The sequence below is a fragment of the Microtus oregoni genome, unplaced genomic scaffold (assembly GCF_018167655.1).
Source record: "Microtus oregoni isolate MIOR12 unplaced genomic scaffold, Mior012 000006F_ref0000085, whole genome shotgun sequence".
Classification (NCBI taxonomy): Eukaryota; Metazoa; Chordata; class Mammalia; order Rodentia; family Cricetidae; genus Microtus; species Microtus oregoni.
The window spans coordinates 60,772,873-60,787,909 of NW_024543065.1; the positions used below are offsets into that span (position 1 = coordinate 60,772,873).

The 15,037-nt window shown below is 43.0% G+C and overlaps 1 protein-coding gene across 1 annotated transcript in view; it reads right to left on the reverse strand.

The window, feature by feature from the left end:
* Positions 1 to 15,037, reverse strand: part of Tdrd12 (tudor domain containing 12) — a 69,597-nt gene that overhangs the window by 13,365 nt on the left and 41,195 nt on the right. Inside the window, exons 11-22 of the mRNA XM_041654669.1 lie at positions 14,180 to 14,240; positions 13,745 to 13,852; positions 9,929 to 10,114; positions 7,943 to 8,099; positions 7,386 to 7,513; positions 5,381 to 5,572; positions 5,049 to 5,177; positions 4,245 to 4,362; positions 3,475 to 3,614; positions 3,074 to 3,294; positions 1,862 to 1,961; positions 554 to 741 (exon numbers count right to left, since the gene is read on the reverse strand). Coding sequence (XP_041510603.1) covers positions 554 to 741; positions 1,862 to 1,961; positions 3,074 to 3,294; positions 3,475 to 3,614; positions 4,245 to 4,362; positions 5,049 to 5,177; positions 5,381 to 5,572; positions 7,386 to 7,513; positions 7,943 to 8,099; positions 9,929 to 10,114; positions 13,745 to 13,852; positions 14,180 to 14,240 — 1,728 coding nt within the window. The remainder of the gene's footprint in view (positions 1 to 553; positions 742 to 1,861; positions 1,962 to 3,073; positions 3,295 to 3,474; positions 3,615 to 4,244; positions 4,363 to 5,048; positions 5,178 to 5,380; positions 5,573 to 7,385; positions 7,514 to 7,942; positions 8,100 to 9,928; positions 10,115 to 13,744; positions 13,853 to 14,179; positions 14,241 to 15,037) is intronic.

Sequence of the window (15,037 nt, forward strand, 5' to 3'; positions counted from 1 at the left end):
ACAGGTAACCCTTCTCAACACAACAAACCCTGTAGCTGATAAATGAACAAGGGTATCACAGCAAAGTAAAGATCCTGCTTCTGAGATGAGGCTAACATCTCAGATTCAGTGGATTCAGAAAGGTAGGTGCAAATAAACACGTGGGCTGGGTGGTCAGGCTGGGACACTAATTCTGCCACCCAGTGACCAGCCTTAGACAACTTCTTCATCAAGCCCACAGATCTGCTTGCTTTTCTTTAAAGTGAGAATAAAGCCTTTTTTATAAGAATCTGAGAGAAACTCAATGTTACCAAGGAGTATGTATGCTACACACAGTGATGGATTAGTACATATTTGGAGGAATAAGGTCACTGCCCTCTGTTCAGGAGCTAGTAGATATTCCATGCACATCTGCTCCAGGTGTTCTGAGCACAGTGTGCAAGTACCACCTTTTAGGGAGGTGGCCAGGCTCAGGGTACACACACTCCAACAACAGACAATAGTAAGAATAAGCACTCAAAACTGCTTAAATTATTCATGTCTTACAACTGTAGAGAGATTACAGATAGTTTACCTCTGGAAAAGTGTTTTCTCTTCTAATCCATACAACCCCAAACTCTCCACCTTTTCAGCAGCTGTTTTGTTACTGGGATCCTTAAAATATTCACTCATTTCCGCATTGAGAGTTGCATAAAGATCCAAGTGTTTATCAATTATACGACCAAAGTAATTGGTTGCATTTGAAACGTAAAAAGGTATTATCTGAAATAAATACAGCACATGTATGTAGAAGACAGTTGAAATAAAACTTGCACAAGTGATGTCTGCAGAAACCACCAAACATACTGAGAACCCAAGATCTGCACAAAAGAACAGAAGAATAAGCCAGGAAGCAGTCCAAACACTGGGCCAAAGCAGAATAAATACCATATAAATAACCAGTCTCGTTTTAAGATTAACAAAGGATATCTTAGAGAAAATTCCATCATTAAAAACTTCATTTTAGGGTCAGAAAGATGGCTCAGCTAGAAGAGGTACTTGGACATGTCCCTGACAACCTGAGATGGAATCTTGGAGCTCTGCTCTCTGACCTGCACTGCTGCACTCAAATGCACACACACAATAGACACTGCATTTTAGCTATATGTTCCTTTGTTCACTTTTTAACTCAACTCTTTATATATCTATTTAAAAAAACTTTGTGTTAAAGTTTTTATACATGTATATATAATACGTTGAACATATTAACCCCCACACATCCCAATCCCCACCCACCCTTTTCTTGCCTCTCTTCCCTTCTGTTTATACTCTTTGTTCCTAGAGGCGGCAGAGGTCAGGAGGGGGAGTCAGCAGGAGTGGGGGGTAGGGGGCTGGTCAGGAGGAGGTAGTGATGGGGATGGGGTCAAGAGGAGGCAGGAGAGGCTGGGAGACAACAAAGACAAGCACAGGCAATCCTGCACTGGCTGGCTTTAAATTGTGAGAATATAGCTGGGTTGTGAGTCAACACCTGCAGTACTGAGTTACAGCAACTCTAGTAAGCTAGCCCAACAGACAGGGATTCATTTTTACTCCTGCTTTTAAAACCAGCTCTGTTTTCTCTAGAGTGCAGCCCCTGGCAGACAACATACTCCAGTGGAGGAACACACATCCAAGAAAATATGGGCAGCACAAACTGGACTCTCCAGTTTTGTTTTTTAAGAGGACAAAAAGTTGTTTGGGTAAGGAGGTGGACCTGGAAGGAGATGAATAAATATGATCAAAACACATTGTATACCCCCCCACCCCATGCCCCGCAAAAAAAAGACTACTAAGAAGTTAAAACAGACAAAAGGTCTTCATGGAAATGACTCTTCAGCAGACAAAGGAGGCCAGCAGAACTCACCCTAACGTGTCCAGACACTGGCAGAGCTTCGTTGGATAACTTCCTTGGGATATCCATTTCTGGATTAATGTGGTGTCGGTCAGGGCAGATCCTTTTGTCTCTTAAAAAAAAAAAGGCCATATTTTAAACCAAGAAGAAAGGTAGTTAACACAAAGTATCAAGACATCTCCAGGAAACTGACCTTCAGCTACAATCAGAAAAGTTTTAGCTCTAGACTGCAGAGTATAGCAACAACGCATACGCAGTGTTTATCAACACTGGATGAGTTCAAAGGACAAAGTTCTTTATCATCCCTAGAGACACTGTCAGTCTTTAAATTGTGTGTTTTTATTTTATGTGTATGGGTGCTTCTGCATGCATGTATGTCTGCGAATGACATGCATGCCTGGTGCCCAAAAAGGTTGTGAGCAGTCTTGGGACAAGAGTCAATTAACCTCTAAAACAGAAGCCTCTTTCTTCTTAACTATTGTCATCCAAAGGACTGAACACATACACGTAGTCCCTAGAAAAGACATGGCTCATGAAAACATTTTAGACCAGTACCATACATAACAGCCCCAACCACAAGCTGCCACAAGCCCAATAACTAAAAGTGGATGCACACATGGCAATATATCAAAGAATAGAATATGAAGCCGTAAAGTAAAATATTGAAATAAGCTTGCTCCTCCCTTAAGTTGCTTTTACTCAGTGTTTTATAATACCAACAAAAAAAGCAAACTAAGACAAAACTTATCAATAAATTAATGGAAAAAATGGGCCGCACAGAGAGAGCATTAATATTCAGTTATGAAGAAAAATCAAGTCCTATTATTTGTAGCAAATGGGTGGAAATGGAGAAAGTAATAATACAACCCAGCCACAGAAAAACAAACACTGCATGTTCTCTTACAGATGGAAACTTAAAATCAGGTCAACCAGAAAGGAGAACGCGAGAGCTAGGAACTGGGAAGGGTATGGGAATAGCACATTGCATCCCATTAACATGTACAATTAATATGTGCCATTTAAGAAAAGCAGAGCTTGCCAGTGCTAACAGCTATGAAAAGGCAGTCATTTCTGGAAGACCATGTGGGAACCTCTTTCTGCTCCTTTTGCATTGAGTGGATTAACACAAGGACATAGGTATGTGAGATTTTCATCAAGGGGCAAATTTATTTATTATTAATTTTAATCCATGTTATTACTCAGTTTTAAAAAGAATTGGCTTACTTGCAAAAGCCAAAAGCCTTAAGGTATGAACAAAGAGGTCTTCTGGCCTTCTTATCTTCTTTGGCTTCCAGGACCCCAGCAGTAAACTCATACAGCTCTGATGGGATTTTGGCATCTGCTCGCTCCAAGTATCGCAGGACACCAATGGCTTGGCTTGCATTTCTCTCCGTCAGCAACAAGACAGATTTGGTATTTTTATCTCCCTGCTCTGAAGGAGAACCCTTAAAATTGAGGGTGAATAAAAGAGGTAGATCATCCATACCAATCTGATTTCACTCAAAACTTTGTAAGCTCAGAATTTACTAATACACACACACACACACACACACGAGAGAGAGAGAGCGAGAGAGAGAGACAGAGAGACAGAGAGAAACAAGAAATAAAATAAAAATTGATCAAACCTGTTCAGTTACACTCTGAAAATGATCAGACATGCAGTACAGGCGTCCACCAAACACTTTCGGGGAAGAAGGAAAGCTGAAGTGAACTACACAGGTGGCGTCGGTGATGGCCAGGAGGGGTATGCAGTCGTCTGTTAAGGCTAGAGAAAGCATGTCCACAAGGTCCCATGAACTCTCCATAAGCAGGCCTAGCACCCATACCATACCATGTTTCTGTACTACATTTTACATCTTTATTTGAAGTGCTCAGGCTGAGCTCAGGCCTCACACAAGCTAGGCAAAGGCTCAAACTAAGTCACTGCATCATACTTTATATATGCAAAGTAAGACCTTTCTCTTTCCCCCGCCAAATGTTACAGCCTAATGATAAAATTCCAGAGGACAGTGACCTCTTAGCTTGAAAAATGTTTTCCTCTATCATAAATCAGACTGCCCACAGACTTTTCACTTGCTCCTTAAGTTTTGAGCTTCATGTTTCTGTTATTAAGCTTAGTATCATTACAGGTGTGTGCAAGAGTGGATGACCAACACAGACTTTCTACATAGGTGAACCCAAACTGCATTTCTAGAAAGACCTGCTTGCTAAAGTGAGAGCCCTGGAGTGCCTGGATTCACCTTATAAGAAAGGCCAATCTTCATCTGAAAGGAAGATTTTTCATGAATGCTGAAACCTTAAAAATAATAAAAAGTCTGAATATGATATAAAAATGAAAAAATGATCCCTGCTAGCTCAGCCTCGTCTAAATACAAACAGAAATCAAAATACTTACTTAATACAATGTGAGAGCCAGGACTTAACTTCTTCTTCCACTGTTCTAAAATACTTTTTAAGTTAAAAGACATCTCCTTATGCATTTTCAAGCAAAATACTGAATTGCTTTCCACTACCTAAAGAGGAAACCAAAGCCGTCAGTTCACCACCAGATCACAGAAGCTCAGCTAACGGCTCTGTGAACTGCCCGTGCCAACTTTAAATTATCAGCAAGAGAATAAAGCAATTTTGAGGATTGAAACTGAGAATGAGGCTGAAACATCCCCCACGGTTCTGTAGTCTTCATCTAAAGATCTACTGTAAGTGAAACACTATTTCCCTTTCTTTTAAATAACATGCATGTGTGTGTGCATACATATGTATGTGCCTACATCAATTACGTGTGCTGCTGTTGTATGCTGTAGCTTATGATGGAGAGGAAGGCATGGTTCTGAGTTTTTAATCTTGTATTTGGCTTTGTTTCTACATTTTAGCATGAAATGTTTACAGAATTAGATTAAGCGGCATACATCGTAAGATAATTTGCTTGGCTCTTCTGTCTACAATGAAGACACTATGTGATATTACCTCATTATTATCTCCTCGGTTTCCTAAGAGTGCAAATGTAGTGTTTTCACACTTCACATGACACAGCCACATAGCACTGGGACAGGTCCCTGTTTTCAGTCTTCTCAACACAGCCCCTCCTCCAGATCCTGGAGTTACACTGTGAGACCGCAGCTCCCTCTGTCCATTTCTGATCAGCAGACTCAGCTATGGCTCCTACCATGATGAGAACGTGCTGACCTGAGGACAGGCTTACCTTACATACAGTTTCTGTTTCAGCCACAGAGCAGGTGAAGATCAAGGTCTTCTGGGCCTGACTTGGAACAAAGTCAAGAACTTGGAGTAAAGTTGAGGTTTTCTCACACTCCAGGCACAGATGCACCACCTGCTGGCGAGCAGACAAACAGGTGCTTTCTGAGGTGTAAAGCTCTCCAGCAGCACCTCTTCCAGAGAGCATACCATTTAACAGGAAGGAATGCACAGGAAACCAACATAAATATAACCCACTTACAGACCTGTGGACGAACCACAGCTACCATCTAACAGACACTAGTTACTTGTGTGTGCTCACCAGCCCCTCCCCATCACCTGCTGGACATTGCCATAGAGGGCGGCCTCCTCCAGGGCGGTGATCACGACGTAAGGATCCTTCATGAACTCTCTGACTAGATGGTCTATGTGTCTGTTCCAGTGAACACCCACTGCCACAATCTGGTGTGGTGCAGACTCCCGCTCTTCCACTTCAACGTTTTTTTTAAAGTTATCTAATATGGCAAACATCTGAAAAATTAGTAAATGTAATATTTGTTTCAAAATAGAGTAAAGAATTAGCTGGAACATAAAATTCAGGGACTATCCATTTGATGTTTTTAGTGTGGGGAAAGCCTTTCCAAAGATTAAAAAAGGAAAAAAATAAAAGAAAATGTTTGTCAATAAACACTGAAAATTCCACTGGGACAGAATAAAGTCATAAACAGCATCCTGGTGTATAATGTTTGTACCAAGGATGCTTATATTAAAGAGTTCAAAACTCAATTATAGAAAAGATAACCCCATCAATTAAAAACAAGCAACACACAGAAGAACAGAAACAATGATCAATTTGCATTAATTTTCAACCTAATTAGTCAAGGAAATAGGAACTAAGCAAATAGGAACCCACCGTTTACCAGTTGGCACAGAAAATAAAACAAAAGCCGGGCTCAGGCCTCCACATGGCAGGTAAGCAGTATGCCTGATGTGACAGCATGCTGGAGACAGCAACAGACTGCCCACGGGTTTGTCACGGTACAGAGCTGCTCTCTAGCTATCAGCGTGGTAATATGCACCATGGCTTCAAAGGAGCCCACACAGTCACTAAGAAACAAGCCTGCGCTTTACCTGGAGGCTACCAACACTCCCAAATAACAATTTTGGTCAGCATGCCACACTGTTTCAACACATGATTCACAAACTCAGTTTTAAAGGTGTGTGACTCCGATCCCAGAGAACCTAGACAACAATGAGGACCTAAGAGAGACTTACATGGATCTAATCTACATCGGAAGTAGAAAAAGACAAGCTCTCCTGAGTAAATTGGAAGCATGGGGACCTTGGGAGAGGGTTGAAGGGGAGGGGAAAGGCAGGGAGGGGAGCAGAGAAAAATGTAGAGCTCAATAAAAATCAATAAAATAAAAAAAATAAAGGTATGTGGCTCAGCAGGAGGGCGCTTCCCTAACAGGCACAAGGCACCTATGAGCAATAACCACATGCTGCACAACAGCACAACACTATTTGGTGTAGGAGAATGGTCTATATTCTGTCAATTATATTTTAAATAAATGCTGACTGGCCAGTAGCCAGGCAGGAAGTATAGGTGGGACAACCAGACAGGAAGTAGAGATGGATCAATGAGAACAGGAGAATTCTGGGAAGGAGGAAGCCCACTCCTCTGCAGTCCTGATCCAGCCACAGAAGAAGCAGGATGTGACTGCCCTGCTGAATAAGGTACTGAGCTACATGGCTAACACAGATAAGAATAATGGGCTAATATAAGCTGTAAGAATTAATAAGAAGCCTAAGATACTAGGCCAATCAGTTTATAACTAATGTAGACCTCTGTGTGATTTCTTTGGGACATAACAATTGCAGGAAACAGGCAGGAAAGAAACCCTGACAACAACTATTAACTGCAAAGTTTAAGTTCTGAATCAGTACTAAATGTCTCTTGCTATTAAGTATATTTATCAACAAAAGCCATTTAAAAGAGAGACTACCTCTGAGTACAAGACAAGGGACGGTGGATCTGCTTTCAAGTGCTCTTCTATTTTTTTTTAATATTTTTAAATTTTCTTTTAAGAATGTCCCTTCTATAATTAGAGAAATAGTAATGAAATATGTAACAAATTTTCTTGGGAATTTCTGTTCTTCAAAGGGAGATTTACCATTAGGAAGGAAATTTCAGGTAAACACACTCTTATAAATTATAGATACAAACCAACTGATTTGCCAACTGTATATTCTGATTGCTACAGGGCCTGAAGAGCTGACACATTTCAGAAGCACACAAGCTATGGTAATGGATAGCAGCGGCACCCAGTGTGCCCATACTCACTTGCTCATTGGCTTCAAAGAACAACACTTGCACTTCATCCAGAACCAGGTGGCAGAGTCTAAGAAACAACAAGCTTCTGTACGTGAGAAGTCTCAAGAGGCTGTGTGGAGTTGTGACAATCACATCACCTACATTGAGAAAAAAACAGTCAACATCTTAGGGTTTCTACAAGTTTCTCCAATACTCCCTTCACCACGAGTCACTTCCTTCTCAGCAGCCATTTCTCTACTGGGTGAGCAAGGCAAGCAAGCCTCCATCCACCCTGTCTTAGCCTGCAGTATCTGATCACACCCCCAGCTGCCACAGGCTCTGCTTGCCTGAAAGGCAGATTTCCTCAACTCTAGGCTCAGCATCTGACAGTGAACGGTTAGTAGCACATGACAACTGAATGAAATCATGCAGCTTTCTCAGACATGAGTCAAGACTGAGCCTTTACCACGGACTCCCACTGTAGGAAGTCAAGTCAGAGCCAGCGGCCAGTAACTGAGGTCCCAGGTGCCTAGGCAAGCTCACCGTCATCTGCAAAGAAAAGCAAACAGCTTGGAAAGGATGCTTACACCCCCTTGGAAGCTTCATATTTTTGGCTTCATCTTTGTGAAGTCCAATTGTTAATAACACAGGATGAAGAGGCCTGGAGGACATGCTATAGTCTCCCAATAACTCAAAAATAAACTGGGCCTTTTTCCACCCAGGACACACGATGACTGCAAGAGGCTGCAAAGACAAACAGATTCAAATAATTTTGGACAGTAGTTAGGAATCAAACATAACGTATACGAAACATCCAGACCATCTCCTGGCATAGAATTAGTCTTTAGCTATCATCATACAGATGAGAAAAGTGAAAATATAATTTCATTAGAGTGGATTTAGAAACACTGAACCAGTTCTTAAGCCAAGGCAAAACACTCCCTAAGACATTTAACCTTAACATACTCTTACAGGGTAGGGCCAAGTATTCTTCTTCTTCTTTTTTTTTCTTTCTGAGACAAGGTATCTCTGTGGCTTTGGAGCCTGTCCTGGAATTAGCTCTTAGACCTGGCTGGCCTCGAACTCCTAGAGATCCGCCCGCCTCTGCCTACCAAGTGCTGGGATTAGAGGCATGCGCCACCACCACCCGGCTTAGAAAGTTTCTTTTCTTTTTTAATTTAGTTTATTTATTTTTTAAGTTGTCCTCATTTCCCGGGAAGACTCTGAGGCACAGAGGTGAAGTCACTCCTCAAGGCTGTGCAGCTAATACATCAGAAAAAAAAAAAAATAAGAAGCTCCGTTTCCTGCTCCTAAGCATCAGGATGAATGAATGCCTTAAAAGAGTGGTCACCTCTGAAAGAACCTTAAAAGAACCACTGACTCCTTCTTAGACTGTCTCTGAATTAGCGCCCCATCAGTCCGGAGACTCCCTAGAAGGTGATCTGCCTGCCAACATTTCATGGACATATGTTTTTTTACTGAGAAGAGTCTGGTGGCCTCCTTCCTCTAGGAAGGTCCAGACAAGTGCCAACTTCTCCACGGGCCTGAAAGCAGGCTGTTATGGCAGCAGGGGAAGCAGTGGTGACACAAGTAAGGACTGGGTGTCACTTTCTGCCTCAGAAAGGACTCTCAGCACAAAACGGCACCTCCACCATCAGCTGGTCTCAGCTGCTTAACCTAATGAAGGGTATAAATGCACACATCCAAGTCAGTGCATAACTAGTGCAGATTCCAAGATAAGCCACTGCATGGCTGGCTTAGGAAAAAATAAACCCCAGGACCTCTTCACACCCTAAGCAAGCTTCCTTGCCACACTTGCTTTATGGTGCATGGTGGACCCTCTATACTGTAACCTTTGTGCGTGTTCTGGGATGGAAGTTTTATAATAACTGTTCTGCAGGGCCGAACCCAGCAGCCACTTGCTGCTTATGTCTCATTTCCCTCTTCTTTCTTGTCCCTGGGGAAAGACTACTAAGCAGTAGGAGGTGCAATGGAACAAAAGAATGTGGGATAAGACAGCAGAGATTGAACTTCTAATCACACATTCCCAACAGTCTCCTGCACACTAACTGTTCTCACGGGAGACAGCAACAAGACATGGCCTGACCATCTTATCTCGGTGATGTGGCAATTTTATGAATTAAGGTAAGATCGCCGTACAAACTCTATCATCTCTAAAAGCCACGTCTCTTCTGCCCAGCTAGGGCCATAGATGGAAATCACAGCAAGAGTCATCTGGTTCTGACACTAAGGAAGCAAAGGATATTTTCTAGCAGTCCACATTTTGTCTTCTTCCAACGTGGTCTTAAGGTGTGTCTGAGGCTGAACTTACGCCCACAACATAGCCCAGGCTGGCCTCAAACTTGTGACCTTACTGCCTCAGTGTCCCAAGTACCGGGAATATAGATAGGCCTGTGTCACCAAGCCAGCCTGACAGTCCATCCAGCTTCTAGACTATCAGTGTGGGAAAAAATTGAGTAATAAAACTTCAGCTTTACCAAAAAAAAAAAAAAAAAAAGACGTGTTATTTGAAAATAAACATTTGATCCATTTCAAAATGATTTCCAACTTACTCCATTTCTACTTGGTAATGACTTGTAGCAGCCCCCCATCTGCAAAACCGTAAGCAGCGGTGGCAGGTACAATAAAGGGTCATTTCCACAGTGAGAAATGACCACCACGTCACAGCCACGTGCAATAGGAGGCCAAGAGTAAGATGCAGTGTGGCTGGGTCCTGGGAACTTGTTTCTTTGAAGAGCCTACACAGAAAACGGTGGGGAACAGGGAAGAGAAAGATGAATGACAGCGAAGAAATCCCTCCATCTCACACCCCGCCCCCAGGACATAGTACACAGCTTATGGGGCTTACCCTGCTGTGCTCTGAAGACCTACTTTAGGTTCTGCGTGAATTTCTCCCAAGCACTGACTTCCTGTGTTCATACCACTGGTTCTCTGAAGGTACTAGAGTGTCTACTGAGTAGCCAGCCCTCTGACTGGAGCACTAGAGTGTCTACTGAGCAGCCAGCCCTCTGACTGGAGCACTAAAGTGTCTACTGAGTAGCCAGCCCTCTGACTGGAGCACTAAAGTGTCTACTGAGCAGCCAGCCCTCTGACTGGAGCACTAAAGCACACATAACAAGAAGGCAGCTTTGTCTCCTTAATTCTCTTCACATTCTGCTAACCCATCTGCCTCACTTGTAAAAACTATTCCTCATTTGATTTTTGAGACAAGGTCTTGCTATATAGCCAGGCGGATCCCAAACTCTCCGTTTGTTTTCTTTTCTCATTTCATCGTTTTGGCTGCATGTAGTGTTTGTGCACCATGTTCATGTAGTGCCTGTGCAGGTCAGAAGAGGCTGCTGGAAACCAAAGTCGATCTGCAAGAGCAACAAGCTCTCCAGCCCCAAACTCTTGACCCTCCTACCACAGTTTCCCAGGGGCGGGGATTACAGATGCATGCCACCCACCCCACTTACCTTAACATTTAAAAAGAAAAGAAACATGCTTTTATTGACATATTAATCTCTTCACCTATCACTAAAACCTGAAATGTTTCAGCAGAAGTCTGCAACCAAATACAACTTTCTAAAAGGCACTGAGTGCTGTGCGATTCTCCTCCCCAAGGTCCTGAGTTTCTAGCAGAGCTGAAGGCACATGTGCCAACTTGCTCCTTCGCCGGCAGCTCATGTGATCTTCATTCTTGACAGTCTTGTGGAAGAGAAACTTGAGTAGCTTTCGGACATGAGGTGAAGAAAATGAGACTGAAAACCTGCCAACACCTTTCTGCCTAGATAGCTCCCAGAGAGCACAGGTGTAGACCTGTCTTAGGGCTGGAAGGACTGCATGCTCAAGTCCAAAGTCCCCAGAGCTGCTGGGTGCAAGTCTGAGGTCATTCTGAAACATGACCTTGGGTGGGGCCACTTCTTAACAGCTCTCAGGACCTCTGTACCTGAGTTCAGCTGAGTGACAGCCACTTGGTTAACCCCTCTGCTCATGCAGCCCAGTCCGATTTGACTGTTGGCATGAGGGGTCATGTCACTGCCACTCCTCAGAGAATCTCCTTCTGCTTCCTTTTCTCTTGCATTCCAATTTCCAGTTACTGACCAAGTTAAACCCTAAACTTTATTCTACTTTCATCCTTGTTCTTTCAGTTCACCTGCATTTTATACCTCAAACCTACCAGTCAAAAATATTCTCACTCTTTATTTTCTGAATCTTCCTTTCATTCTAACTTTGTATTTTGAGACAGTTTCATGTAACTCAAGCTGTCCATGAATTTCTGTTTTTCCTGTCTCTACCTCCCAAGAACTGAGATGACATCAGTCCCCCTTAAAGTCTAAGTGTTTTACTTCTTGTATGTTAAGCCATGAATTCATAGGAACAGATGGAGCAGCTCAGCTCTTTTCTATTATCTCTCACAAGCTACATCTGCAGGGGGAGCAGGCTGGAGCCACAGCCAAACCCAGATATTCTCGCTGGCTTCCACTCCCCCCTCATTTTCCTGTACCTGTTTCAAGAACCAATCAGCTCTCCAGCATGCTTAATATGTTCAGGACACAAATTGACATGAACTGTGCTTGTTTACAACAGTGCCAACAGCATGCTGAGAGACCCTGCAGCCTCCTGCTTTGCTGCACTAGTACTCACGGGGTGTTTCTTTTTGAACAGTACCCTTTCCCTTGATGTCTACAGTATCACCCTTTTTGTAGATTTGCATGTATATGGCCAAAGGAACAGCTGCATGTCTCCTGGAGGACCTGGAGAACATATAGTGAGTGAGCAACAGTTCACTTCCCTACAAGGCCTGGGGACGCATCCAGCAATCAAGTGATCCTCCTCTCCTTTTGTGTCTGTCACTAAGGCCAACTACAGCAAGATCCTTGGTCCAATCGAAAGGAAACCCCACCTCCAAGAACAGAAAACAAGACCTTGTTACTGTGAATTGGAGGCAGTATCTTCTTCTGTCTTGGGGGTAGTTTTCTTTTCCAGAAATCAAGTCTCATGCTGAGCATGCTGATTTCAAAGTTCTGAGTGCAAGGACTCCTGTGTCCCATCCTGCCCAGTCCCTAGACTGCAAGCCACAGCACTGCACCCAGTGATGTGAACTTTCTGGCAGTCTCTTCTCCCTGAACTGCATTTGGTGTTTTAGGTGAAGGATTATTATCAACGTATCTACGATCACCAGTTTGTTCACATGGAACAGAGACTGAAAGTCGGCAAGCAGCTCAGAGGGTGAGACAAATCTTGTCATCAGGCTACTGCAGGAAGACAGGGAGGCAAGCAGGCATTCTGACTGGGGCAGTTTCAAACAGTAGCATGAAATGCTCTCCAGAAAGTGACTTGAGCTACCCCTCCCCCTCAGAACAATACAAACTGGTAGTGCACAGTCAAGAAGCAGACTGGGGATGTTTACTCTCCACCTGCCTTTCCTGCCTTAGTCAGCCACGCTGCCACCTGTCCACCTCCCTGAGACCTGTACAATCTCTTCCCCGCTCCAGACCTCACAACCTTTCAGCAGTCTGTCCATCCTTGAGGTTTGGTTTTCTATTATTCAAAACCAAACCTTAGCCTTTTTTAAAGTCAGGATGGAAACATAAGTGTATGTAATTGATTTACCAAGTGAAATCTAAGGTTTACAAAAAAATTTGGCAAAGGATGGATAAAAAAATTATTACTCTGACCTGGCAATGTGTTCTAAGCTCCCATTTGAAAATTTACTTCAGCTGGGCGCTGGTGGCACACACCTTTAATCCCAGCACTTGGAAGGCAGAGGAAGGCAGATCTTTGTGAGTTAGAGGCCAACCTGGTCTACAAAGTGAGTTCCAGAACAGGCTGCAAAGTTACACAGAGAAGCAATACCTCGAAAAACCAATAAATGAATGAATTAATGAAAGAAAATAAAAACTTACTCTAGAAAAGCTGGGCATGGTGGTGGTTCACACCTTTAATCCCAGCACTCAGGAGACAAAAGTAGGTGGATCTCTGAGTTCAAAGCCCGTCTCGTCTACAAAGCGAGTTCTAAGACATCCAGGGCTACACAGAGAAACCTTGTCTCAAAAAACCCAAAAACACTTATTTTAGAAACAGATTGACAATTTCACAATAGGCTTTTCTACAAAAGAAATCTGGACTTACAAATACATGAGAAATAAATCACAAAGATTTCAAGAGAACTTCAGAGTCAAGAATTATGCAATGCAGCCTTAGAACTGTTTATTAAAAATCTTCCTATGGGATTGGGAAATATTGATAAAATGCATGCCTAGGATGCATGAAACTCTGGGTTCCAGCCCATCGATCTTAGAACAGAACAGAGGAAAACAAAGCAAGCCTCCTGTGTCAGAAAGGCTGGGCTTCCTTCAGGAGTCTGGCTCTAACAATACATTCACCTTCTTCAGGTCTGCTGACAGAGGGGATTTCTCCAGGGTCAGACAGGGCTCGATCCTGTTCCGGAGTACCACACCAGGCTGTAGTGTACCCAACTTCACCTTCTGCAACTAACCAACACAAACATCAGACAACCATAGCCAGGTCTTTCTGGAGTAGGCAGTAGAGTATTAAGGGCTTTTTCCCAAGAGGAAAACACAAGATCATCATGTAAAAACCTAGGAATACATGCTTCCTGGAAAACACATAATCCCCCCACAAATTAAAGATCATCTGTTCCCCCAATATAAAATACCCACTACAGCCATAGCTCTATGGCTAAAGCCATGACTTGGGAAAGCCCCATCTAAGGAAGACAAGAGTCTGAGGGAGGAAGGAAGCTTAATAACACTAAGTGTCTGTCTTGTTTGACCTTTCATTTTTAGGGTTTGTAATACCTGCTGCAGGTCAGAGATCTCATCAGCTCTCAAAGGATCAGGGTTTAAAAACTGTAGTAATCTGTAAAGCAGGTAAAAGGTCAATTTGAAGAAGAAAGTCATTACATTTTCCCTGTTTTAACTCTTCCCTGTGGAGAGAAACAGTAGTTGTCCACCCCAAGGCTTATCTGTGAAAATACTGTCTTGATGGCCTAAGATTCAAGGGCCATGGAGATCACATCAGTTTCCTGCTTCCCACGCAAAACTTGGGCTGGCATCTGGGTTACCACCCCTACCACCAACATCCTGTACAGTTGTCTGAAAGGGGCCCAGCAAAAGTCAGATCCACTGGTCTAATCATTAGCTTTGTTTTATAGTCAGAAAATACCAGAGAAGGATTTGTCCTCTGCTCATGCAGAGAAGGAATTTGAAAGTGCTTTTCATTATACCCAGACCTATCACTTCTCAATATGGGTAAAGGATTAGTGACCGCATCAGAGTCACACTATTTTAAGCTGTAACTAATTGGGTAAAATAATGTCTAAATTTAACATATATGTCTAATTTAAATATAACTAACAGGTAATAGTATCCAATTCTCAAGTGCCTTTACAGATCTGAGAGTATGGCATTTAACAAAAGAACTTCTAACACAGAGACATGCCAGCTCCTGCAGCATCCTATAGCTCCTCCAAGAAGATGCATGGTTGCAAAAGACCTTCTAACTGGAGGCTTGCCTTTGCATATGGCAAAACTACCCACACAGAAAAAAGCAGCCTTCCACCTCATCAGCTTCCTGGACACTACACCAGGGTATGATTGTCTCATCCTGCCAAGACAGGTAGACAAAATCTCCCCCATCCCCACAGAAAAATCTTC